The following is a 26,820-nucleotide window of genomic DNA, read 5'->3' as shown; positions in this document are numbered from 1 at the left end:
GTCTCTATCGCCTCTCCTTCCTGCAAACACAGCCTGGCTTACCTGCCCTTTAAAATATACCTTCTTTACCTTCTAAAAGCTTCTTATCCTTATAACCTGCAACTTGTCTAGAGTTTATGTTGCTGGAGAAGGGTGTCGTATGTTTTTTTAATCAAGGGATTGGTTAGAGTTGAGAGATTCGATCGTCTATGTGCGGGGTCAAAGCCATGAAAAGCTGCGTAGAGCCGCAGAGCTGGGTGTTATTTTTCATTTAGACTGTCTAGACAATTACTGACTCAGTGATGACATAAAAATGTGCTTATTGCAGGTTTAACCCTTAAACAGGCAGGAGTGGAAAACGAGTTGTAAAAAATAATTTAATGTTACGACTTATTTTGTTTGCACCTAAGTAAAACATTTCCAGACATATATTTGAATGTATTTTGCATATCTCAGATTTTATGAGATGTATCTTCCAGGATACATTGCCCTGTTAATGTTTAATTTGATAAAGAGAGGTGATACATTCTTGTACATAATAATAATAATAATAACAACAATAATAATTGTTGTTAATAATAATTGTTGTTATTATTATTATCCTATAATTTTTATGGTTACGCTGTCATAATGTACATACCTGTGCATGATAATATCTGTTTTTGCAGTGAATATTAACATTGTCTTCCAGTCTGAAGCTAAATTTTGAATACTACACACTGGCCAACTTTTCACCCCTAGTCTGGCAGTGCGTCTTGGGGGATACATCCATTTCAAGTGTTGCTGAATAACATCACTAAAACCCTTAGGACATTTTTTATTCATCAGCATATTAAAACAACAGTCATAAATAGTTTTATGCATGTATAGTGATGTTTTATTGAAAATAACTATGATTAATATATATTTACTTACCACCTGGTCAGCATGCCCTGCATCTCTGATGGCCATGATGATTTCAGATCAGGCTGACTAAACGATGAAAGAAAACCTGAACCAAGTCACGTGACCTTGATACTAAAACCAGAGAAGAATGCTGATTTATGATAACCTGATTGGGTGACCTTAAAGAGTTTCCACGACTGTTTTTTTTTAAGGTTAGAACCTGGATTATGTTGACGTTTTGTAAGGATGGGGCGAGGTTATTGGGAATGAGTGCAATCAGTGAGTCATTTTGAGAGGTGTAAAGTAACTAGGTACATTTAACCAAGTACTGCACTCAAGTACAATTTTGAGGCACTTTACTTGAGTATTTCCATTTTAAGCAACTTTATACTTCTACTTCATTACATTTCAGAGGGGAATATTGTACTATTTACTCCACCACGTTTACCTGACAGCAGGATGTACTGGTTACTTTTCATTTTCTTTTAAGATTTAACATAAAGAAAAACATGATGATCTTATAAATTACAGCACAATGTCAAAAAGATTAAAACAGTGGTTCCCAACCTTTTTGGCTTGAGACCTCTAACAAAAAAGCAGCGTGAAGCAAAGAGACATTTTACCTCTAAACATCTCACAGGGATTGATTTAAGTGACTTCAGGGACCAAAGAGGTCGAATTATTAAGTATTTTACAAAACAAAGTGAGGTTAGCATCGAAGGTCAAAAAACTGAAAAAAAAAAAAAAAAGTGTGAATCAGAACTTCTTTCCTATTAATTTCCTAATGACCCCTCACATTTCACCGGTGACCCTTTCGAGGGGCGCGACCCCTAGGTTGGGACCCGCCGGACCAAACTAGCTAACTGTATATAAAGTAGTTCAAACTCGCTCCACTTCCAGCAGCAACAACCGTAAAATGCCGCTGACACACTGATGCCTCAGTGTCAACGATCCCACAATGTCACACACCATTCGATAATGTACCAGCCACAGGCACAAAACAATTATTTTACTTTGGTATTTTAAGTAAATTTCGCTGATTATACTTTTGTACTTTTACTTAAGTGGGATAGATCACGCAGGACCTTACTTGTAAAGGAGTAATTTTAGAGCCGTGTTGGTACTTTTACTTAAGTAAAGCATCAGAGCGCCTCTTCCGCAACTGCACATCATCGGATCATCAGTGCAAGCTTTGGCGTGTGAGCGTGGTAACAGCAGGGGGAAGCATTGACGAAAGTTCATTACGCGATCCTGTTACTCTGGAAAGCTCTTCCTCCTTCGGCCACATCTAAGGTTTTACATTTAAGGACAGCTAATACATAGCCAAAACAACGGAGGGAAAATGAGCTACGAGTTTATTCCAAAGTAAGAGCGTCGTTATGGTTAAAAAGTGGGCAGAGCAGGGAAAAACACCTCCGCCCACTCGCTGATGAGAGCAGGTCATGCGGCCTCCACTGTTTTGATTCAGGGCTCCGACAGGCAGGGCAGACATGGCGGACGACCGGAGGTCCGGGTGACTCTTAAAAGCGACCCTGCTACTGCGATAAAAGTCCGTTGTACCAATTAAGGCGGCAAGAGATATCGGGGAAGCTGGCAGCTTTGTGCGGAGCTCTGTTCCTCCCGGAGGACATGGAGATCACGGCGGAGGGAGAGGCGGAGGAGCGCAGGTGAGTGACAGCCTGGGCTGGGCTGGGCTGGGCTGATTAGCCGGATAGCTGGGCTAAGAGTGACCGTGGTTACACAAACAACAAATCTAGAAACCGTATCACCGAGGAGCCTCTCGCTAGTTAATCCAAGACGAGCAGTAATGGCTTCTGGACCGACAACTCACTTAAACTGACACTGTAAAAATGTCGGAGTACTGACGCTGGGGTTGCAACCTAGCCGCAATGCTAGGCTAAGCTAACCGGACATGTCAGAGTTTGACAGCTTAACATAGCAACGGTAGCTGTGCGGCTTCAACCTGTCAAATCTAAAAGGCCAGGTGTTTGACTAACTACTGTTTTATAGAAGTTTTGTTAGCATATACGGAAACATTTTTAATATTATTAACCGCTAGGGCATTGACTAGCTAATTATAAACTGTTAGCTACCCCTTAGCTAGGTTGTGCTAACAGCTAACTAGCTAGCTGTCAAATCAAGTTGACATTTTCTAGCTGTTAGCTATCGCTGGACTTGTGTTGTGCAGAATTACATTCAAATGGTGGCTATAATTGGGTTGTAAAATAATCGAACAAGCGAGCTGGAGCGCCTGTTTTTATCCCAGGCTGTTAACAGACAATGATGTCTTGACAATACGATTACTTTTAAAAATATTTTTGGGACACAAACACACTCAAGCAAAACCGAGAGTTGTGAAGTTAATCTTCGACCTCAGCAACCTCTCTGAGCCTTGTGGAATTTTACTCCTTGATGCCCACCATGTGCGCATGTGCGTACACACAAACACACACACACACACACACACACACACAAGCCTCTGTTGTATAAATGTATCATACTCTGCAGTCGGTGGAGAATGTTCAACATTCAGCTTCCCTCTCTCCATGTAACATGATGTGATTTGATTAGTTAGCTCGGCAGCTGAACTCATGATGCTGCTGCTCCGCGCTGCTGCTTTATATAAAAAAAGAACACTTGTTGTGTTCATATTTGCTGTTCTTAAAGAAAAGTAAAAAAGTACTTGTGTCTGTGTCCTGGATTCAGTTTTTATACCTTTATAATGCATTTAAGCACACGCCGAATGATTAAGATAAAAGCACAAGATGCCCAGTTAAATTATGCACCATAGGGTCTCTGTAGCCTCTGACTTATATTTTTTTTGTCCTGTTGCTGCAGTTATGTGGCTAGTTTCGTAAACTTTCAGTTTTACTGCTGACTTTAGGTAAAAAAAAAAAGAAAAAAGGAACTCCTGGATATGAGCCAGCACTCTAAGGCCTGGGAATGAATGTGACCTGATATCTTTTAGCTTTGTGTCTGACACTCTCTGAGCAACAGCTTTCCATATATGGATCCTAAAGATAAGGTTTAACACCCTAGAGTTGCACAGCGCAGGAGTTCAAACTTCTGGTAATTGCAATCAGTGCCAATATTGATGTATCCGTCTATGTAGGAAATGATGGGGTCCTACTGCTAACACATTTATTGATGATTAACACTCCCTGTTAGTCACTGAGCTCAGAGTTAAATTAGGTTTTAGTGACTAAAGTGCTGAAGAGGCAGATATTAGTTTAGTTTTTGTTCATATGAGTAATGATTCAAGCCACAACACTGCTAACACCAGCACTCCTTTACCTCCTTCCTCTTTCCTAAACTTCCTGCCTCACTCCTTCCTTATGTTCTTTTTTCCTTCCAGGAGGGAGCACTGGAAACTGCTGTCCAGTCTGAAGACCACGGTGGAGGGTCTCGTGTCCACCAACAACCCCAATGTCTGGTCACGCTATGGTGGCCTACAGCGGCTCCACAAGGACATGAACAACATCCTCAGCAATGGACTGAAGAATGAGCAGGTCAGGAGATCTGACTGATACCACTCTCCCTTTTGTAATGATTTGTTTTTGTTTGTGAAATCTGTAAACAAAGTAGATTACTTCCAGACTTACTTTCAGTGCGCGCTCTGCTGAGCTTTGACAGATTTGCAAGTCAAAGTTAGCATTTGTGAAACTTTAACCTGTGACTTTGCATGGTCCACAAATAGAAACAATGTTGTTTTGATGCTTTTCGTGATAGAAGATTATTGATTCTAGCTGTGTCCCGTAACCCTGTTTTGTACATCGCACACTATCAGACAGCAAACTGCAGTTTTGGTTGGCTCAGTGTCTCCAGATTACGCATGTTACACCTGTGACATCACATGGTAATTTACTGAGAAGTGCAGGGCAATACAAGACAAATGTCAGACAGCCTACTGTATATACAGAAGTAATTAAAACATCAATTACATTAGCAGTGGGTGTAGGCTTTACCTGTGCCACATAAAGTCCCCCTTTTAATGGAAAAGTTGAAGAAAAGGCATTAAAGCTTTACCAATGTCGAGGGTCTTTTTTTTTTTTTTTTTTTTTTTTATTATATCATTTTGTCAAGTTTTTACATTATCAAACAGGTGTTACCTATCATCATCAGTTGACCTCTTAAAAGTAAAGGAAAAGTACGGAAATAGGGGACGCAATCCCTCTCCATATTGGACTATTGTTATTATTGAAGCTGCTATTCTCTGTATCTGGGTCATGCTAACACCTGGTTTTGTGTTGCAGGTATATTACAAGCAGAGAGACTACTGGCAGTTTGTGTGGTGTGTTCGCTATATCAGCCCTCACCTCGCCTCACATGTTGAACAGGTATGGTCACTGCCAGCCACATGCAGGGTGGCGTGTAAATATTTTGGAGTTCAGTTGGCACACAATTCTCTTCAATTTATAATGGGAGGCAATTTTGCTGAATACTCCCCTAAACATAGCGAACTTGCTCTGGACATTTTTTTTTTTTTTTTTTAAATACAGATTTTAATTGTTAGCTGTAATATCTCATTTAACAGTGTAAGGTAGTCAGACCTTGAGCTTTCAGATTGTTATCATAGTTTGCAGTACAGTTTTCATCATACCCTTGAAAAATGTGGTAATATGGTAATGTGACAAAATGGTATGCTACACTACGCATAATCTTAATCAGATTCCAACCAACTGAAGAAATAATAGCCGCTGTTTGGCAATCGTATCAACAATTAGGGCTTTACTTGTAAAACATTAATCCTGAGGAGGAAAATGTGAGCAGGATCACATGTAATTAGAAATATATATTAGAAATATATAATCAGCAACTGTTGACTGTTGAAGGGGAAATTAATCACTGAAAAAACTCTAAATGCAGACTATGATGGGCAGTTAATTCCTGTTTCTTAAAAACATTTTTTCAAACAATAGTTTTATTTATCTCCTAATCATGAGTCATTGTGCTGCTCGGTTTGTTTCAAATCTAGTAAAATAGTGTTGGAAATTTTTAGAACTTTTTCAGGTTCCATATTTACTGTAAAAGAGGGGGTGGTATGTTTCAGTTCTGTAATTCATATTCACACAAAACAAGTGATGTGTTCACATAATTTGCATTTTTACTCACTCTGATTTCACTCTTTAAGGAGGGAAGAAACTGGTTATTTACTTGTGAAAGCATAGTTGCCATTCTACATAGTTAGCAATGTGTATTATCCATATACTGATCAATTTTATATTTTGGTAATAGCTGATATGTTTGTTTGCCCCACCAGCCACTGTTGGCAGGAAACTAATCCTCATTTAACTTATAAATTGTGTTTCACTGTCCCAAAAGCAAAGTCAAAGTCGGTGTTGAATTTCAGAGCCTGCCGCCTGCAGGACAAAAACAATGGTTCCTACTTTTTCTCAAGTTGTAATGTGCAATGTTAGTGCCATGAAAAGAGGACCTCAGCAAAGTCACTACACTTCCTGGATTACCTGTTGTGTTAAGTTGTTGTGTTGTGGAGAACATTCACCCTTCAACTCCAGTGCCCTTTGTCAAGTGTTAAAAGTATTGTGCAACATCAAATGCACTTGGAGTAGTTGGAATCTAATTATCTTCTTCATGCCCCCTGTTACTGTCCAGCAGGGCTTACAGCTCAGTCAGCCATGATGCAATCATCCTGTGACAATTTGTTGCCGATATCTCGTCTGCACTCTCCTAGTTTGGTGCTGATATGTTTCTCTCACTTCTCATCCCACTCACTGCCCACTCTCTTTAGACTGTCAAGCCAATCATCTGCATCACACCATGTCAGGCCTGTCTCAACCCAGGGTATCTGCTGGTCTTGAAAAATCTTGAAAAGCAATGAATTCAGTTCCCTAAATAAAAAGACTTTCATTCACAAAGGTCTTTAATTCTTTTCTTGACTGTTGTAGACGGTTAAATTAATTATAACTTTTGTATGTATGTGGTTGCGGGTTGCCAGGAGAGGTTACACATCTATAGGCAGGTGAGACTGGTATGAAGAGGAGGCTGTTAAGTCAACACGGTCACACCTGTAGCAAACACTGTTGCTACCGTTAGCCACATAGCTAGGCAATATATCGTCTCATAATGGGCAAGAATCAATTTAAACAAAAACTTAAATTAACTTATATTATTTCATTACCTTTTATTGTTTTATCCATCCATCAATTTTCCGTCACTTATCTGGATTCAAGTCACCTTAACTGATTAATATATTGCTAGGAATTACTGTTATATACGGGTGTGAAATACTGAAAAAAAAAAAAGTCAGATAAATGTCAATAAATTCCTTCAATAAATAATTGTAGGCCTTATTGCCCCCACTGCGTTTGTATCATCCTTTGATGCATATGACAATGAAAAAGATATTAAACTCTACCCTAGGTGGTATTAAAAAGGTCTTTAAAAGTCTTACATTAAGTAAGGTGAATAGATGGAATATCATACAGACCGCTAGACTTTACTGGGCTGCACACAAAGTAGATAAAATAAGATCTGGTTTGTTAGCAGCAAGACTGCCACCTACAGAAATGTCAGCCACAGAAAATCCAGTGACGATCCCATGATCCTGGCTGCCGTGCTGGTTAATTAACAGTGTGGACTACATAAAACAAAACAAATGAGGACGCTACGCAGTCCTGGTTTAAGTGTTGTCAAAAACTATACTATAAGAAAATAAATTCTTTCTTTATACTCAAATGAAAAGCATTTATTTACTCTCCTGCTTGCAACCCTGCCAACTTTACTGTTCCCCTCGCAAATCTGTTTCACATTTCTTTATTTCTCTCTTTCCCTCCCTCTCTGTCCGTCTTCAGTTCAGTCACCTGGAGCCGGTACTGAGCAGCGGGATGCAGAGTGCTGGTGAAAGCTACAAGGCCGAGCGCTGGCTGCTTCACAGCTTACAGGTTCACATGCTGTCGGCTCAGCTCCGACCTCTGCTGAGGCATCTGGGACATACGCGTAAATACTACAATGGTGAGATGTCCGGTTTGATATATAAGTAATTCTTGTGTAGTGTAAAGTAAGAAACGGCTAAAATCAATCTGTTTTTTTTTTCCTGTCCTTCTGTACAAACTTCTCTCTTTCACTTTCTCTTTCTATTTGTTTGTGTCTTCACTTCCGCGCTCCCTATCTCATCTCCTTACCTCTCTTTGTCTCCCTCTCTGTTTTTCTCTCCTTGTCTCTCTCATGTCTTTCAGATGATGCCTTTCTGCTGAGCGAGCCCCACGTGACCGCCATGTTTCAGTGTCTGGAAGCTGTGGAGCAGAACAACCCCAAACTGCTGGCCCAAGTGGACACTGTTGGGGTGGGTCTGTCTGTCGGCTTTACTTTATGTTTTATCCTGTACAACATTATTTTGTTGTTTATCCTTTATCTATTCTTTGTTCTTTGTATCTACTCTTTGTTCATGATGTGATGTAATGAGCCCTGATTATGGTGACTTTAAAATGAGGGTATGTTTTAATAAAAACAACTGGGACATGGCCTTAAAATTTTCATGTCCTCCCTTTTCACCCTCCAGCTGTCCCCTCTGAAGGGCCCGCTATGTCTGGGTCTTTTGAAGAGCCAGAGCCTGTGTGTGTTGCCAGGGGCCGGTGGGGCCTGGAGGAACCGTGACTCAGCTCCCCGAGGAGAATTTCTAAACCGCAGACTCACCACCTCCAACTGCTCTCTGCGAGAAGCAGTCGCCACCAGCCACGAATCCGGGAACACTACGGGAGTCGGATCCCAAAACAGCAACAGCACAAGTGAGGAAAGGCTGAAGGTTGATAGTGAAGGTTTTTAAATGGGTTTGTCGGGGTTGGTGGGGGTTCATGTTGTGTGTTTTATTTGTAGTTTTTTCTGTGTCAGCTGAATGCTTCAAGATTTGTACTTTTCATATTATCAGTTCTTATAAGGCCCAACTAAGGCAGACGGCTATTGGGTGATCTTTTCTTGTTCTTTATTTATGTCTGTTAATTACTGTTAAAAAATATTCACACTAATCAATACATTTCCGTATCATAGATTTTTATATATATTTAGGGACTTTTTAATATAAGTGTAAATGTCGGATGGTGGTGTAACAGGCATTATGCAAAGTAATAGTACTTTCTCCATCGATGTCTGAAGGTGCATATACGTGTTTTTGCTGGTTACTCACCACAAGAAGGTGAGATGGGATATGATACTTTTACATGGAGCACGCTTTGGGTCATGAAGGTGAAAATCTGAAACTTGGTTGTCACAATATTTGGCCACATATGTGTTTGTGGTCAATTTTAGGAAATTAAATTTGGTGAGATGTTTCCACAAAATGATTTTCAGTGACGATCTCATCACAGAGGACCAGACTTTGAGAGTTTGTCTCTGTTTAAGTGAAGGATTTTGGGGTTGTGCATTGAATGAAGCAAACGAGGAGAAAATGGTCACTATTCTTTAATCAGTATATACAGGGATACAGGGAGTGGCGTCAGGGCATCCATGAATGCACTATAGGTTTTATTTGAATGGACTGACTGACTTAACCATACAGAGGCCTGATTGTTTGTGGACTAGGTCAGTTATTGAAGAATGTGTTGATAAAGCCTCAAGTGTCCTGAACTGGCTCACTGAAATGGATAAAACCAATTTGGACTGGTTCTCCTTAGCATATCTTAACATTGTTCTTACTTTTTTGCATTAAAGACAATCTTTAAGTCAAGTCAAGTTATTTTTATTCACAGGATCCAAAATAAGAAAACGCTTTAACGGAAATAACTTTTTCTTTTTTGGAAAATGTGTTGTAAAAGCATGCTTCATAACCGCCCTCACCTCATCTACATGTTGTGTTGTAGACACTACCTCTCCAGCCAGCAGCCTGGGAGCTCCCTGGGTGTGTGTGTCCAGGCTGGGGGAGAGCCAGCAGGGTGTGACTCCCCCTCCTGGCCCCATCTCGGTCCCTTGTATCTCCCTAACAGAGTCCCCCATGCCCACCTCCCTCCAGCCTGAGACAGGGGACTCTGGCGATGGTGACTATGATGATGGTCCAGAGTACCTGGCTATCGGTAACCTGGGGCAACGCAGTCGCCGCGACTCCCAAACCTCCACCCACAGTAGTGAGCAGGGCGACACCGAGGAACAGTCCCTGGAACGGATTTCCCAGGCCCCGCCCCCACCCAGATGCTCATCATTTTCAGAGGGCCAGAGGGGGCCGGGGCGTGGATCACGAGGACACGCCCGCTCGTTTTCTGATACAGGGGTCAATCAGAAACTCAGGAATGGTAAGTAAACTTTGTGGTAACTCATCTGACAATAGGTGGCCTACCCTCTGTTTGTATGTTAGTTATGTTGTATTGAATTAGAAAGGTTGAATTGAAATCTAAGTGTGGTTGACCAGCAACTGTATTTATGATTACATTATTTGCGTACTTCCTGTCTGAACGTTTAAACACTTCCGAATTAACGTCTCCACTCTCTTTGCTCACTGTTTCTCCTTCTTGGCTTGAGGTAACCTCTCTCTCTCTCTGCTCTATTTCTCTCGTGTCTTTTTCTACTGTTTGTGCGAAGGAGGGGGCCACCGAAAAATCACCATAATAATAGAAGATCCTGTAGCAGGTTGGCAGTGCAGTTTCACTGTGCTCCATCACTAGACCCCTCCCATCCCTCTTTTTAATTTTTCTCTGCATGGTGATGAACTCTCTCCATCCCTCTCATTTTCAGTCTTGCCTTCAGCTTCATAAAATGTGCTTTTGGTTGTTGAGGTTTTTTTTTTTTTTTTAACTGTTTTGTTTTGGTTGTTTAATTTATCAAATGTTGATGTGACAAAGCCACAAATGATCACTGTCATTATTGTGTTAGCTTTTGTTCATGCACACATTTTTCATGATTTACCAGAGTGTTTCATTGAAAGTATCATGGTGTATTCAAGTGTCCATTTAATTACAGTTCTGCTGTATACCAGTGTCCTGATTTGTTACTGGCACTGTCATTGAGAATCTTTACAGTAATTACAATAATTTTTAATGTAACATTTAATGTGTAATGTCATAGATGGATTACAGTAGGAGTTTGCCTGTATTTTCTGTATGTACAGGAGGTAGTTTTAAAGAAGGTAACAGCTGTACAGTGTGATTTTAATTTTTTTAAAAATAAGTTTATAACCTTTCTTTAGTAAAAATAATGATTGGGTCTCTGTTGTGAAGCAGCTTATGCATAGAAGTGAGGACCACTTCTGTATCACTCTGAAATTTTTGATAGCGGGGGAACATTTAATCTGTGCACCCCTAATTAAATTATACTGACTGACTGGCGTTATACTGACGAGGGTCAGGACTCAGCCATATGTTTGTTTCTGCATGCAATAAACTGCACCATCTCCATAGAGTTTATTGATTGTTTGACACACAAACGATGATACAATCAGAGCATCAATTTTTAAGAATTCAAAATCGATTTTATTGACTCTGGCCTTTAGGTGATAAGGGGCTGTTAACATGGACTGTTTGTCTTTTAGAATCAGCAGGAGACGACTGTTGTATGAAGGACTACAGCCCCTTCTCAACTCAGTGCAGTGATTCAAGCACGCCCAGTTCCCTTTACATGGAGTCTCGTGAGTTTTCTGATATTCTGTTTGCAATACTTAATAATGCGCTTTTCACAGTTATGTTTTAGCTACTGTTGCACTTTTTTGCACGTTTTCCATTTATTCACGTTTAAATTCAGTTGTTCTTGTAATTGGATATGGAGAGAGGGTTACATATTTTAATTACTTAACATAAATTACTGCCATAAGCCTAAACATATGCATAATAAAACAGTAATGAACTAGATAAAATGTCCTTTCTAGTCACAGAGCTCATGCTCTTATCAAGGGATTGTTTAAAGTTTTAGTTGAAAATTGAGATATGAGCCACTGCAAACTTACATACAGGAGGAGATTCTACAAGAGAGCTGTCATGAAATGTTTCTTGTGGGGGGGGGATTTTTAGTTTGCATATTTGAAGTGTGTCAGCTGATCCATTAATTTGACACTCTGGACCATGAGCAAGAAGGTCACAGAAAGGTCGTTAGGTGTATTTGTGAGTATAAAGTGTTTTATTGGCCACAATATTTATAGTAAAGTTCAGCTTACCAGACTAGGTGCATTAGGGTATTCATTGTTTAGATAGAAAGATATTCTGCTATCGTGATTTTTTTTTCAAGCTTGGAGTATTTTATTTTGTTTTGTTTATACCAATTTGATAAAATGTGTAAAAAACAAAAACAAAAAAAAAAACAAACAAAAATAAACATTTATTTTGAAAGCTAAAACAGATTTCATTAAAATTCCAACATTGATTCAGTTGTGTGCAAAAAATCTAATGGTGTTTGCTTGTGTGTGATTTGGTTGCTTCAGATGGGTCCCAGTACAGCAGTGTGCCAGATGGGATGTTCCGGAAGCCGTCAGAGGGCCAGAGCCTCATCAGCTACCTGTCAGAGCAGGACTTTGGCAGCTGTGCTGACCTTGAAAAGGTCGGGGCTTGGTTTCGTTTTAACTCACGACTAATGGCAACGGTTGTTGGTGCTAATTGATCAGTCAGTTGGTTAATCGTTGTGCCTCTACAAATGCAAGACTGTGAGAATCCAGTGAGGGGAAAAAAAGTACACTCTTTAAGTTGAAATTACTGTAAGATGGTTGAAACAATGAAGTTAGTCTTCTCACCTGATTCATTTCTAATTTTCTCTGTGTTCTGTAGGAGAACGCTCATTTCAGCATCTCAGAGTCCCTTATTGCCGCCATCGAACTGATGAAGTACAACCTGCGGCGTCAGGAGGAGGAGGGCGAGGAGGAGGGAGACAGCGACTGTGAGATTCAGCAGCTCAAGCAGAAGATCCGCCTGCGCAGGCAACAGATCCGCCGCAGCCGCCTGCCGCCCTGCACAACCACCCAGCACAGTAAGCCAGGATTAATAGCAGGGTGCTGTTAGATAAAACACATAATCATCTGTGCACGTGCATGATGTTTCCGTCATCTGATTCTTGGTCAACAAAGAAATTTTATGTTGATTATTTGTTATTTTATGGTCTTTTAATGGTGAGCGAGCTTTATTAAATATCTTTTGAAAATGTCACGTGTTTCAACACAGTAACTTTCACAAATATACGTTGATCTTTTAATAAGCACTAGAATTTAAGAGATCCTTACATATAGGTACGTTTACTGACAGAGGAACAAAATGAAAAACTAAGCTGTAACACTTACACGTTTAGAATGACAGGCCACCGCCCCAGCTACTAAAATAAAAGATTTCAATATGATATGATCTAAATTATTAATGTTCTCTTTCTTATTAGAAATGAATAGGTTTACATTTTGTGTATAATCTTAATGAAACATCCTTAATATTTTTGTAAAAGGAAAGAACATTTAAACAACAACTTGACAGGTTACTTTTTCTAATTATGGGTCCCACACTCAACGCTTAGTTGTATTCAAGGGGTTTTATATGTATCAGTCTCAGATATTTCCTCCTGGCTCAATAAATTAGCCTCACTGGCATCATAATATATATATTTTATATAGTGTCATCTGCTGCTCTTGATTTCTGTCGTTCATTTGTCTCATTCTCTGTTTTTATGTCTTGTGTCCTTCCTTATACTGCAGTTTTTCACTCCACTGACAGCGGAGGCTCCAGGAGGAGCTCTCAGGATTCCTGCCAGGGCCTGTCTGACTCTGGCTCAGCTGAGGAGGTGGAGGAGTGTGAGCTAAGAGGTAGAGAGAGGGAATGAGGGAGCACCAGGAAAGCTTGTCACAGAGGGAGGAAAGAACACAAAACAAAATAGATATTTTTTTGGATTTTTTTTGTTGTCACAGTTGCTAAATCAATGCGATCAATCTCCTTCAACCCAGGCATATAATTGCACTTTTTGTGCATTTTTCAGTTCAGCTGGCATCTTTTTACTTGATCATGAACAGGCTACACCTGCAGATTTGAACTTTGACCATAATATTAACATCTATTTGGAAAAAAAGTACTAAATTTTCAAATCCAAAATGCATAGGAAGCCTTTGAGGAATTCATTATCTGTCTGTGTGAATAAGTTTGTTTCTGTTCAAGTCATAATTCATAACCTCATCACCACACTGTCTTCATATTGTTCACCAAGCATATCAAGTTTTACCATGGACCATAAACATGCTCTGAGTACAACGGTCACAGAATGGTAGTCTGTAGTGTTTGTGACAGTAGACTGATTTTATCAGTGTTGCTTTTAATACACACAGTGCAGTCATGGAGTTGGTATATCTAGAATTATTATGGCCACCAAGTTTAAAGGCTGTGGTTGTTGTTTCAAAGCTTCTTCTATATTCCAAGCAGTCATTTTGAAACAGTTTCCTCTCAGTTAGGGGAAACAGATGACAGTTTCTGTTTTGTGCGACAAATAGTAACCACAAGAGACTAATCACTAATATACAGACATACTGAATCTAAACATGTAGAGCTTTGATACTATTAACATGGGTTGTGGGATTTTATGTGTGCATGTACTTTGTGCCTGAGATGTATATGTGTGTGTTAATGTGTTTCACTGTGTATACAGTAACTGCACTTTTTCAGTACTGCAGTATGTGTATACACAAGTGTGTATCTTGGAGCTGTATATGCACTGCATGACTTCCACATGTACGGTATCGGTGCAATATACTGTACAACATGTTTGCCTGTGAGACTGACACACGGCTCTGTGGAGTGTTAAAAATGTTTGTGCTTGTGGTGATGGTTGTGCTGAGTGTTAGTTTCTGTCTCTCAGATGGCTGTGAGGGTCAATCCCTGCTGGCGGTGTCTCAGAACGGCCTCTCCCTGTCACTCGCCTCCCTCTTCTCAGGTATCTGCAGGCTGGGGTGGGCGAGGCTCCATAGATACATAGACTGTTTACTGAGGCGGTGCTCATCTGAGAGGAAGCTGATAGCTTCTCTCCAAACTGAGAATTTCTGTCTTTAAATCCTCCTGCTAAACTGGATGTGGAGTTAACCATAACTCTTGCCGTTACCAGTTTATAGCTTATTTTTTGTCTTTGTTTAGTCATACTGATTGATTTTGTCCAAATAGCTCTCAATACAGTTACAGAGTCAACCCCCAAACCTTCTAAGCATATACTTTTCAGATAGTTCAACTTATAATGGAATGTTTATATGTATGTATAATTTTGTATTTTCCTATTTTTTTTATTTTTTATAAATCCCTGTCCTGCCAGCTTTCAGTTTTGATTCCGCACTACTGTTTGTAGCGACTCCAGATACTATCAACCTACTGCACTGGGCAGGTAGTCAACTGTCAATAAGAAGTTATTTCACAGCAGCAGTTGTACTTTAGTGGCCGCGTTCTTCAGATGAGAGAGATTATTTTCCTAGTAGCCTACGAAGAATCTTGCAGCGCAGGGCGGGGAACACTCTTTTAAGTTCTCAGTTTGGAGTCGAGCCAGCTGCCTCCTCACCTCAGCTGAATAGTGCGCTTGGCTGTTTGTGTTGGTGCTTGTTGCACAGAGCTCCAGGGTTTTGGTGGTGCGAGAGGATGATGCGCCTGTACATGTTAAGGTTTAGGGAGGCTCGCGGGAGGCGATGAGTGAGGTAACAAGTGGCATTTTGTGGCGATTGTAACTACAGGGTTTATTCACCCATTTATCCATCCATCCATCCATCCATCCATCCAACCATCCAACCACCCCATTATTCATTATCTCCAACGTGGTCCCAGTGAGAATGAGGTGTAATTGCCGTTCACATACACATCCTTCCACCTTGTTGTTCCTTTTAAAGTTTGATATCAACCCAGAACCAGTTGTCTCTATCTGAAAAACTTGGGTTCTTTTTTGTGGCGGCTTCTGGAAAAGGGATGATTTTTTTGAAGGCACAAAGACTGTGATATCTGAAACCCATTATGAAAATGACTGTGTGACTAATTAGAGTTGGACAATACATCAGTATAATATCACATTAAGATACAGTAGGAGACCAGATATTACTTTGGATTTTGCCCTTTGGTAATATTGTGATATTCAGTAAAAATATAAAATATATTGTAATCTAAGTCTGCATTAAGTGATACATTTTTCTGCTCATATTGGGCTGTTTAAGTGTTCTGTGGTAGGAAATTTATTGGCATCAAATGCCTCACTATGGCATGATAACCCCAAATGATTTCTACCTAATTGTATACCTTATCCAAAATAACTAACTTTAACCAAAAATCCAGTCACCTAATCATAATCAAAAACAATTGAACTTAAACTGAAATCATATGTGTGTTAGCATTTTGTACTCATTATATAACTTCGTAGTGTATGCAGAGAAAAGTGTTTGTAGATAATGCAGAACCACAATTTGCCATGAGAACAGGTTCTACCTCTTTGGTTATCAAATGAATTATCTTCTGAAAGCAGCATTAGTCTTCCGTAAAATAATGTCACATTATTGATATGAAGTTGTGTTACGCAAATCTAAGTTAGATTTCATGGTGTATAGAGTATTTGCCCATGGCAATTTTGGTTGAGAGTACTTCCCACGTATGGGAGGGAAGGTTAATAGATTAAAGAATCAATCTTGCCTCACGCCAGTGAAAAAATATTCCTCCTAATCTCAGCCACCTTTTTCCTATTGTGCTGCAATTGCACTTCACTTCTCTGGACACAGAATGGCCGAAAATCAATCACCGTGCCCTGTCTACTCACATTTGCTTTTTGTGCCACTGATGAAAATCTCCCTGCGCCTGTATTACGGTATTATCACACCTTGCAGTTGGCAGTCTTCCTAAACCATCAGTACAAATGAGGATGGACAATTATTAGACAGATTTTGATTATGGTCAAATAATCTTCACTCACTATCGGATTAGTGTCTATGTAGCTACACCTTGATTTATTTATTTGTTTTCTAAGTTTAATCATTCCAATAGAAAATATGTCTCCACATAAACAACAAAAGCCATTTGTTGCTTCCTGCTGCTGACTACCTTGCTTATCCAACTCTTTGCTGCTCTTTAACAGCTCTGAATCTAACCAGTCTTTTATGTGAGCAAACAAGAACGTTCATTCTCTGATAGAAAGAAGCTGCTATAGTTATACAACAATCCGTGCAGGCGGTCTCCTGTCCTTCCAAACCTCTACTGCTCAGTGTCTTTGCTTACTTCACATGTTGTTTGTGGAGTATTATCTCTACTTTATTCATTGAATCTCTTTGGCTTTCCTGCACGCTACCTGCTAAAATATATTTAAAGTGTGCTTAAATTTAATCAGATGTGATTTTGGTTTTTCAGGGAATTTCACTCAAGTATTTTTGAAGGGAAACTTTCTTCTAGCATTTGTTTTGCTTTTGTATCCCTGGTCACATCTCTCTTAAATCATTTCTTCTCACAACATTGAATGCTGCTTTACTGTAGCAAATGGTGCCGTCCACCAGCCGACTGCTGGCATATTTTTGCCCAGACAAAATCATCCATCATGTGACAACTCCTTTTCACTCTGAAAATTATAACATTTGGATTTAATTGCACAACAATCGATGATCTTCTAGTGTCTGTGGCTGGTGGACAAAAAGGTTGTCTCATCCTTGTACCTGTCACTGCTCCTTAGTGTTCAAATCTCTGTATTTTGCAATTGTTGTGTCCTCCAGATGCAGACATAAAGCGCAGTGTGAGCTCCAGCAGCAGGTCTTTTCTCAGCTCAGAGTCCATGTAAGTAACACACACACTTCATGCTTTCTGCTCTTATTTTTCACAGTCTAAATAATTGTTGCTTAAATCACTCACAGAAAAAATAATCCACTGGTTAAAAAAAATGAAACGACGACTTCACCATGGACGTCCATTTAAAATGTTGACCGTTTTCCATTTATGTCGGCACTGTGGAATAAGAGCAAACAGAATGAACTTGGTCATAAAAATTGTCATAATAGATTTAAAATCTATTCTCTCCTCTGTGTGTTTTCAGCTCTCCATCCTTCCTCCAGTCCAACTCTGCTGAGTCAGTAGCCATGGGTTTGCTCAAGCAGTTTGAGGGCATGCAGCTTCCTGCCGCCTCGGAGCTCGACTGGCTGGTCCCAGAACAGGACGCTCCACAGAAGGTACAACATTTTGCTTACATAAGCTGTAGTATTCAGCAGAATAGCAGAATTCAGGTCTCCACACATGGCACTCAACATTCAATAACTGATGTCATTTAGAGAAGTCGGAAAGAGAATAGAACTGAAATCTGAACTCGCACAACTCTTCTTTGCTTTCTCCCAGCTTCTGCCCATCCCTGACTCTCTGCCGATCTCACCTGATGACGGTGAACATGCAGACATCTACAAATTGAGGATTCGGGTCCGAGGCAACCTCGAGTGGGCACCGCCTCGACCACAGATCATCTTCAACATTCACCCTGCACCCAAGTGAGTCCACACCAGATGTTACCTTCCCTCACTGATATATATATTTTTTGATTGTATTTTGTTGTTGTTGTTGTTTTTTTTAATTTTGTTGTTAATTTGTTTCTTTATTAATTTGCCACTCACTGGTTTTTTCTCCCGCTTCGTAAATGCCGCTGGTTAATCAATTAGAGGTATTTGCTAATGAGCTTCTAATTACAGCAGAATCGACTGGGTGAGCCTACAGGATTTTAAATGACTAAGGCCATACTTTTCTAGTTCAGAACTGATAACAAGGCTGAAGGCTTCATCTCATTATGCAACACCTCTCATAATAGCTGTGTGGAGACACACAGTGACTGTAATGTGATATTTTGACCTCTGACATATGTTTGGTTTTCCAAGTAAGCTTCTTCCAGTTTGTTGTTTGTGGTTGTTGTGGTAAAATTGTTATAAAGTATTAGACCACTGTCCTCGCTCTTTGTTAATTACACATTTTCTTTCTCTGTCAGGAGGAAGATAGTTGTGGCTAAACAGAACTACCGCTGCGCTGGCTGTGGCACCCGCATCGACCCAGGTGTGACCAGTGATCCCAGAAATACTTCTGTACAACCAGAAATGACAGGAAAATTATTATTATTATTTTCTTTTTTTCAAGTTTTTGTTCTTGAAATGTTTGCGAGGCATCTAAGTTTTAACCTTTAAACATGTTTACATTCAAACAGTATCAAGACACTGACTGTCCATTTACATTTACAGTTTCAGTTCATGTTTTTAATTTATATTCACGAACTGAAAGTGCAACAGTAAGACTTGATCAGCTGTCCTAAAACCTGGTATTTTCCTTTATGTACCGAAATGCTTTGCAGAGATGCTTTTACTTTTTGTGTTCAAACACAGTGTCCATTGCAAATTCTTACCTCTACCCTGCTTGTGTTTCTGCTGCCTCTCCACACCTCAGACTATATTAAACGACTGCGTTATTGTGAATACCTGGGTCGTTACTTCTGCCAGTGCTGCCATGAGAACGCCCAGGTGGTGGTCCCTGGCCGAGTGCTAAGGAAATGGGACTTCAGCAAGTACTATGTCAGCAACTTTGCCCGGGACCTGCTGAGCAAGATCGCTGGAGACCCCCTGTTCAACCCCAATGACATCAACAGCGGACTGTACAAGAAGATCAAAGCTCTGGAGGCTGTCAGGGTGAGTGCAGAGGTAGCATCGGGATTGAAAATTAGGCATTGACCAGATGGTTGCACATTTTGGCTGTGTTAAGTTTTTTTTTTTTTTTTTTTTTTTTTTTTTACCAGTACCTGTAGTACCCACTATAATAACCAGTTGATTATCAGTTGATAAAGTGGTGTAATTTAAACAGCCACTGTGGAACAAAAAATGTTACTGTGACAGATTTTGCTGATCGAAATACTCAAATGATCGGAGTGGGAAATTAGAATGAATAGAGCCATCCATGCAATTGACAACTACCATTACGATGAAGCTAAGTGCTTCAGAGTTGCTGCTTAGTGGCCAGCGGTAGTACAGCGGTCTAAACCATACAGTAGCTTAAGAATTTTTTTAAACGTAATCATAAAGCAAAGAAATTTGATGCTTGTCCTTCTCAGTCAGATGACAGGGACTCTGAATATTGAACACAGCACAGATGCTGTAATCGGGAACTGAGGCAAGCTTTTGTTCCTTATCCTTATGTTTCACACTATATGACTGTGAGTCTTTTTTTCATTGTATGTTGAAATAACCAGATATTTTTTTCCTTTTTTTTATTGTTTAGATTTTGAGGGTGCAGCTGTTTCACATGAAAAATCTCTTCAAGACCTGTCGCTTTGCTAAAGAGTAAGATATCTGTTTGTGCATATTTTTGAGTTTCACAGTAATTTTGAAATTGCAGAAAAATTATGCTCCCTGTTAAGACGGGCATCACCAGTGTGTCTGTGTGTGCATGTCCCTCAGGGTGCTGGACAAGTTTGACAGCCTGCCAGGTCACCTGACTGAAGACCTTCACCTCTTCTCCCTCAATGACCTCACTGCTGTGCGCAATGGGGAATTGGCTCCCCGAATGAAAGAGCTGCTTAAACTCGGTACCATGCACGTAGCTGGCTGTGTGGTAAGAAAACCATCGGCTTGTTTCGTGCCCTTTCTTGTAACATGGGGAGATTGGTTAAAGTGATTAAACACCTTCAGTGAAGAGATCTGTTACACCAGGAACTGTTACTCACCTGTTATAAACTCATTAAATAACCAGAGATTTCTAAAACCCATTTGATCTTAATCCAGTGTCTGCTTTTTTCTTGTCACCTTTTCTTTGATCGTCTCCAGCTATGCCAGGCGAAGGGTTTTGTGTGCGAGTTCTGCGGCAACGACAAAGATATCATCTTTCCTTTCCAGCTGAACAAGTGCCAGCGTTGCGAAGGTGAGCCCTTTCTGCCGGTGTCCGACCTGGGCGGCTCGAGAGCCCCCATCCCCCGCCCCTTCATTCCACTTACCTGGAGAGACTGGAAGATCTCCAAACCTCGTAGGCTGGCAAGGGCCCTCTCCCGAGACAGGAGAGAGGGAGAGGGCGGGGAGGATGATTTAGAGCTAGAAGTGGATCAGGTGGAGAGGAGTGGAGAGCGAGAGGAGAGGGGGAAGATGGGAGAAGAGTCGAGGGACACAGCAGAAGAGAGACAGGAAAGACGAGGAATATTCCAAGCTTTCACTCCTGGAAAGCTGTTTAGAGTTTTCTCCAGGAGTAAAGGCAGTGAAGAGGAGCAGGAGATGACAGGAGGGACAGAGTCAGAGAGGGAGGGAGAGGGAGAATGGAAAGGAAATGATCAAGGGCAGGTATATAGCAAAGAGAAAGCAAATAGTAAGGATAGGAAAGACGGGCATGCAAGAAGGGAAAAAGTCACCTTATTGAAAGTTCTTCAAATAGATAGACTAAAGAAGAGCATCTCGAAAGGAGACAGATGGGACAGTGACGGTGAAACAAGCAGCAGTATGGAGAGTCTAGATGAAGTAGGACAAGAGAGGAAAGGACGTTGGAAGGTATCAGGGTTACTGAGTCTACCAAAGGGGGTCTCGAAAAGAGAGATGGAGAATGAAAGGAAAACAGAGGTGAAAGAGGAAGAGTCTGAAAAGCGATTTTTGGAGAAACTAACAGGAACTGAAGAGAAGGGGAAAGCCAAGTGGGAGGCTGAGGAGAATAATGAAAAGCAAGACAAAGGCAAAATGGAGGCAGCTGAAACAGTAAAATCAGAATCTGGTGCAGAAAAGGGTGAGAAATTTAAAGTTACGAAACTGCTAAAACCTCATCAGGTGTCGGCTTTTTTCTCCAGAGGGAAAAGAAGGGGAGAGGAGAATAAAAGCAGGGAAAGTGATGGAAAAAGAGAGGTAGAAACTGAGGAGGGAGGCCAAAAAGAGTCAACCATCATAACCCAGACTAACTGGAGAGGTCTTAAAACTCGCAAAGCCAGGAGATTGACCAGAGGCAGGAAGATGAGGGAAGGAATAGAAAAGGAGAGCAACACACAGGGTGGGGAGAGTGCAGAGATAAATGAGACAGATGATTGTACTGAGACGGGTGGAGGACAATAAGAGCAATAAAAAGCTAAGACATATTCAAACTCCAGAGTGTAAGAAGTGCTGTCTCCTGGGATTGTAAGTAAAACTGTAATCAGCCAAGTTACAGTACACTACAGCTGAAAGGTTAATATTTGACGATAGCTTGCATGTGTCCAGATACTGATGACTGATTATTAGTAACAGTTAGCTGGGAGCTTCAGGATTAGTTATCCTTATCTCATCATATCCAACGAAAGACTTTAGTTATTTTAGGTTGACGGAGGTTTTATTTGCTCACAGTGCCCTCTTGTTTACATGTTTTTTGTAGTGTTTTCTGCACATTGTTTTGTGTTTTCTGCACATTTCAAATACTGTCTCGCAGGGCTGCACAATTAAAACTTTTTGTCTTTCCCATCCTCTGACAGCAATGTTTACACTATCAAGTAGACAAGAATTGTATTAATTAGGTAACATTAGAGGGATGTTTTGGGAAAATGCTTACTGACATTATTCCTGAGATTTAGATGAGAAGATTGATACAACTCTCATATGTCTTATGTCCTAGCAGCTGTTTTGTTAGTTTTTAAATTTTTTAAAAAGATTAATTGTGCAGTCCTACTTCTGTATTTCTCACTCCCTCTTTGATCTAACTTTTCACGCCCTTTAACCTGTCTGGTGGTTTTAGACGTTTTTCTCACTTTTTTTCTGCTTCTCCTGTTTGCCGCCGTCTCCCTGGCACTGTGGTTGTGATGGTGTTTCTTGGCTTTGCACAGCTGCCGGACGAAAGATATTTTTGGCAGCTACTTGGTGATGGATGGAACTTTGGGCTTAGATTCTGGTGGTGTTGTTGGTTCGTCAGTGGTATAGTGTCCTGTCTTTGGCTCTGAGCTCCGCACTGTTTTTTGTCTTGGCCACAGCCTGTCACCAAGAGATGGATTGCAGCTAAAAGTGGAGATAATTTCTAGTGCTAGGGATGGCAGATGATAGTAAAGCGGTGTTTCCCTCATAGACGTTAACATTTCCGTTTGCTTTGGTCATGAATTTCAGTTTAAGAGTTGTCTGTTACAAATGTTATCCCCCCCACCTAAGAGAAAGCATTATGCCTGTCGTTACGCTGCCTCATTTGTGATTGTCTTAAAGCCACTTTGTTTTTATTTTTATTTTTGTTGAAGGAAGAATGTCTTGTTACGTGAGGTGACTACGTGTCAGAATGAATTTATGCTTTTTAGTTGCTTTTACATCTGCCTGCTATTATTTAAACTCCATCTTAATGTGAACATGAAATAAAACCTATTTTTGAATTTGTATGGCTTGTTTTCATTACATTTCTTTGGAAACATACAATCGTTTTATACAGGGATTACAATGATAGCTATCTGTTGAAGCAGATGAGTAGAGAGATTGAAGGAAGAACAGAATATGTCTGAACAGGTTTCGGGTGTGTGTGTGTGTGTGTGTGTTTCCCAGGATATCAGCTTTCTCACATAGCAGCTTCCTCCTGCCTTCTGCCTCGCTGCCTTCAACTCCTGCACCTTTTATACTCCCCTCCCCGCCCTTCCTCCCTCAGGTCTGATTGTGATTGGCTGTTGTGTTAGGACCTAACACCTCACTGTCTCCAAACTGGTTTAACTGGTTAACATGTGCGAACACTGCTGCATTGTTTTGGGTTAGGGGATGGGAGCTCCTGTCCTTGAGTACTGTCGTCTTCCACTCTTAAGGTGACATATTGATGCTATAAATGCTTTGAACTGTTACATCACCCACCCTTGTTTTTGTGATCTTTCTCCCTTTTCAGAGTGCCATGCGTGTTACCATCGCAGCTGTTTCCGGACAGGTAAAGACTGTCCTCGATGCCAGCGGCTGGCAGAGCGGAGAGAGAGGATGGCGCGCAAGAACATGGAGGAACAAGAAGACGAGGGAGGTGGGACCTAGTGGTAGTAACAGGGGAAACGAAGAAGAGCACAACGCGACCGTGATTGTAGTGACTGACCACCTCCGTTTCCATTCCAGTCCTCTGAGGCCTTGGGTGACAATACTAGCTGCAAACAGCCTTTCTGATCTCAACGGGCTGCCAGATGTGCAGTTTTTACCCCATCAGCGCACCAGTTGTGTCACTGTCATATGAGTTGATTTTCAGATCATTTTTTTTTCTGCAAGCCCTTTTGACATATGCATTTTACTCTGTGAATGCCTCCTGTTTGAGCAGGAGGCCAAGTCATTTGTACGTGAAAATGAAGTGACTTTTGTGAAAACCACCTCAGTTCCCTCCATGGCCTGGCAGTTTTCTTAATCCAGTTTTCCTCCAAGAAACACAGCTTTAAAAATATTCTAGCATTTCTTCTACAACTTGGCATTGGCTTATCCAAAGAATTTCGTTCCTAAAGTGATACTTTCATTTAATTTCCTTGTACATAAATTAAAATTTAAGGCCCCGTGTGTGGGATTTGAAAATATTTATTGGACCGACACCCAGTGGTAGTATCAAAAAATCATTATCTGACAGCAATCCTTGTTGCTCCAAAAATACGTTTTAAAATTCAGCACTTTTTTTTTTCCCCACCTTTTTGAGCCGTGTTGTACCTGTGTGCACAGTTCAGATAAGCTGTGTGAGAAAATCAACTTTGAATTGTTTTGCATGAGGAAGTGTTAATGACACAGCCTGCTGCCTTTTATAGGGATGTTCGACACCAGGCGTGTTGCAGTTACATGTGTGAAAAGGGCCTGAGATCCGCTGAACTTCTTGGCACTTTGTTGTCCTGTGGTAAAATCAATATATTTGTCATTTAAGTAGTTCAGAAAAACTAGTGTTTGCTCAGACTATTGTACCCAGGTTTGACATTTCTCCTTCCTTACAATTGCAGCTTCTGGCAATTGCTTCGACTCTGGTGATTTTTTTTTTTACTGGCTGCTGGCTTAGCTGAAGTTTGTTTTTGTGACCTAAAATGACAGGGTCTATTTAGAAAAAACAAACAAAAAAACAAATAGCAAGTAATGTTTGGATCTGTTTTATGATTTGACTGATTTTCAGTGCAGATACTGTATTGAAGCTATCCTGCCCTTTATATTGAGTTTTTTGTTTTATTTAGAAAACACTGAAGACATTTAATTAACCCCTTCTCATCCCTGATCCTTCCTGTCATGTTTTAAGCTATTTTAGCCACGCTTATGTGCCTCTGGGACCAATGGACTTAGACTAGCAGAGCTGGTGGGGTTACATTGGAATGCTGAATTTATAGGACTGCACTTCAGAAAGAGGTTTCAGAGTCAGTGTTGCAAATATTTTTAGATGAAACCACAAATGCTCTGTTTTTGTGCTGCTTTGTGTGCGTGTGGTTGCTAGAAAGAGCTGTGTGAATATGAGTGTGAGTGTGCGTGCGTGTGTGTGTGTGTGTGTGTGTGTGTGTGTGTGCACAGTATGTACACATGTCTATCTGCTGTACATGCTGCCATGCACTAATTGTTTGCACCAGCCTAATCAGCACTTGTCTGTTTTCTAACATTGTGGGTTTTGGAATGATAGAGAGAGAGTCCAGTTAATTGCACTGATCCTTACTGTTTTTGTTGGAGGAGTGAGTTGGCACGATCACTCTTTTGGGGATTTTTCAGATGCTTGTTAGAACATGAACCTTCACTGGGAAATGTTATTTTGTTTCTTTAATGAAGCTCCTGTCACCTGGGTTGCACTACAATGTGAAAGGTTTTAGTCCAAACTAAGAGATGTTCAGTTTAATTGTCATTCTCTTCACATGTAGCAGAAGCATTCATCACCTCTTGGTCTAAAACCTTTCACGTTTACGTGGGACTTCTCCTCCAACGGATCTTAGTAAGTGGTTCCCAACTCTTTTGTTTCGTGACCCCTTAAAAGAATAGCTTGACATTTTGGAAAATACACTTCTTTGCTCTTTTGCCAAGAGCGAAATGGGGAGATTGATACCACTCGCATGCCTTGACCCTAAATATGTAGCTTGGGCCAGTTCAACTAAACAGGAGTTTTCCCTCTCAGATTGTTTTATTTGAAGGATTTTTAGAAGCTCAAAGAGGTAAAAGTACACCGTATCTCACAAGAATACAGCACAAAATTATGGAAAAGTCATGAAAATTTTAATTTGAATAACAGTCATGTTGTTCTTCTTGCAATTGAAATCATCAGGAGACCCCTCAGATTCTTCTTCCCTAGGTTGGGAACCACTGATCTGGTTAAATTTTATCGTCATTTTGTCACTTGTTAAAAGCACATCTGGACTGTAACTCCTGCAGAGTTTTAAAAAACAAAAAATATTATTGTGACTGATTTTGCTTTTAGGGCTCATCTCCAGTGTGTCGGCGAGTGGTGTCTCTGTTGTGAGTTAAAATAACCAGCAGCTTGAGGTCTCGCTTGAAAAAAAAAAATGTTAGGATACTTCTTTTTACAGGATGATCCAAGAGGATTTCGGGGATAAATGAATATATGTTGATGTCATAATTAAGGATAGGGAGAAAGTTGTGCGAAAACAAATTTGCAACGCACTGAATCAAACTGGATTTTTGTCCCAAGTACAATTTTACGTACATCTACAAACCTTTTTTTAATAGATTAGTCCCCAGAGTACATACCACCGTCAACAGGCTTTTCATTTGGTGTACTATCCCTCATGAGATGAACACTCTCATGAGAAGCTACTTAAAGCAATAAACGTGATATTCATGCCCCCTTAGCCCTCACAGACATGCATTAAAGAAATAAACTGCACCCATGTCTTTGGGTTTAACCGGGTTGCTTTTCGAGGAAACACTCAACTTTTCACCTCATGGCTCCTGAATGAGAAAGTGACCAAATGACTCCCCTGAAAAACCTCCTCAGATCAGCAGATTTTGTCCTTGGATTGCCTTTAACATGGTGTGTGGAGGTTTAAAGTGCACTACAGATTAAAATGTCTATCATTAAAAATGTTAATTATTATTATTATGATTATTATTTGTGTTCATTTGCCTTTGTTCTGTAATTACGTTGACAATAAAAGACTGGCTAGACTGTTCATGAGGGTCTCTGTTTTTGTGTGCTGATGTGCTAAAGCCAAACT

At 40.4% G+C, this 26,820-nt stretch overlaps 1 protein-coding gene across 3 annotated transcripts; it reads left to right on the top strand.

Moving 5' to 3' along the window:
• Positions 1–1,830: 1,830 nt before the first annotated feature.
• Positions 1,831–26,769, top strand: rubcn (rubicon autophagy regulator). Of its 3 annotated transcripts, none has more exons than XM_040128818.1 (21): positions 1,831–2,531; positions 4,220–4,373; positions 5,118–5,201; positions 7,677–7,836; positions 8,061–8,167; positions 8,384–8,609; positions 9,801–10,103; positions 11,336–11,431; positions 12,218–12,333; positions 12,558–12,756; positions 13,466–13,573; positions 14,614–14,688; positions 17,471–17,531; positions 17,788–17,920; positions 18,084–18,229; positions 18,718–18,782; positions 19,167–19,405; positions 19,992–20,053; positions 20,171–20,324; positions 20,537–20,630; positions 23,556–26,769. In XM_040128818.1, the coding sequence occupies exons 1-21, from the start codon at positions 2,494–2,496 to the stop codon at positions 23,690–23,692; spliced, it is 2,757 nt and encodes a 918-aa protein (XP_039984752.1). In that variant the 5' UTR covers positions 1,831–2,493; the 3' UTR covers positions 23,693–26,769. The 3 variants fall into 3 exon arrangements, with proteins under 3 accessions (XP_039984752.1, XP_039984751.1, XP_039984750.1); XM_040128816.1 differs by having other exon boundaries at positions 1,832–2,531; positions 9,678–10,103; XM_040128817.1 differs by lacking the exon at positions 14,614–14,688 and having other exon boundaries at positions 9,678–10,103.
• Positions 26,770–26,820: the final 51 nt, after the last annotated feature.

This window comes from Xiphias gladius, chromosome 6 (genome assembly GCF_016859285.1).
Source record: "Xiphias gladius isolate SHS-SW01 ecotype Sanya breed wild chromosome 6, ASM1685928v1, whole genome shotgun sequence".
NCBI classification, from domain to species: Eukaryota; Metazoa; Chordata; class Actinopteri; order Istiophoriformes; family Xiphiidae; genus Xiphias; species Xiphias gladius.
The sequence above is the reverse complement of the archived record's forward strand: the minus strand, read 5'-3'. Positions and strand labels throughout refer to the sequence as shown.

Bases quoted from the DNA above. Each gene is read 5' to 3' on its own strand.
- rubcn (XM_040128816.1), top strand. From the start codon at position 2,494: ATGGAGATCACGGCGGAGGGAGAGGCGGAGGAGCGCAG. The intron at 13,574-14,613 runs GTAGAGAGAGGG...TCTGTCTCTCAG, and splicing joins GGAGGAGTGTGAGCTAAGAG to ATGGCTGTGAGGGTCAATCC. The intron at 19,406-19,991 runs GTGAGTGCAGAG...TTTATTGTTTAG, and splicing joins AAGCTCTGGAGGCTGTCAGG to ATTTTGAGGGTGCAGCTGTT.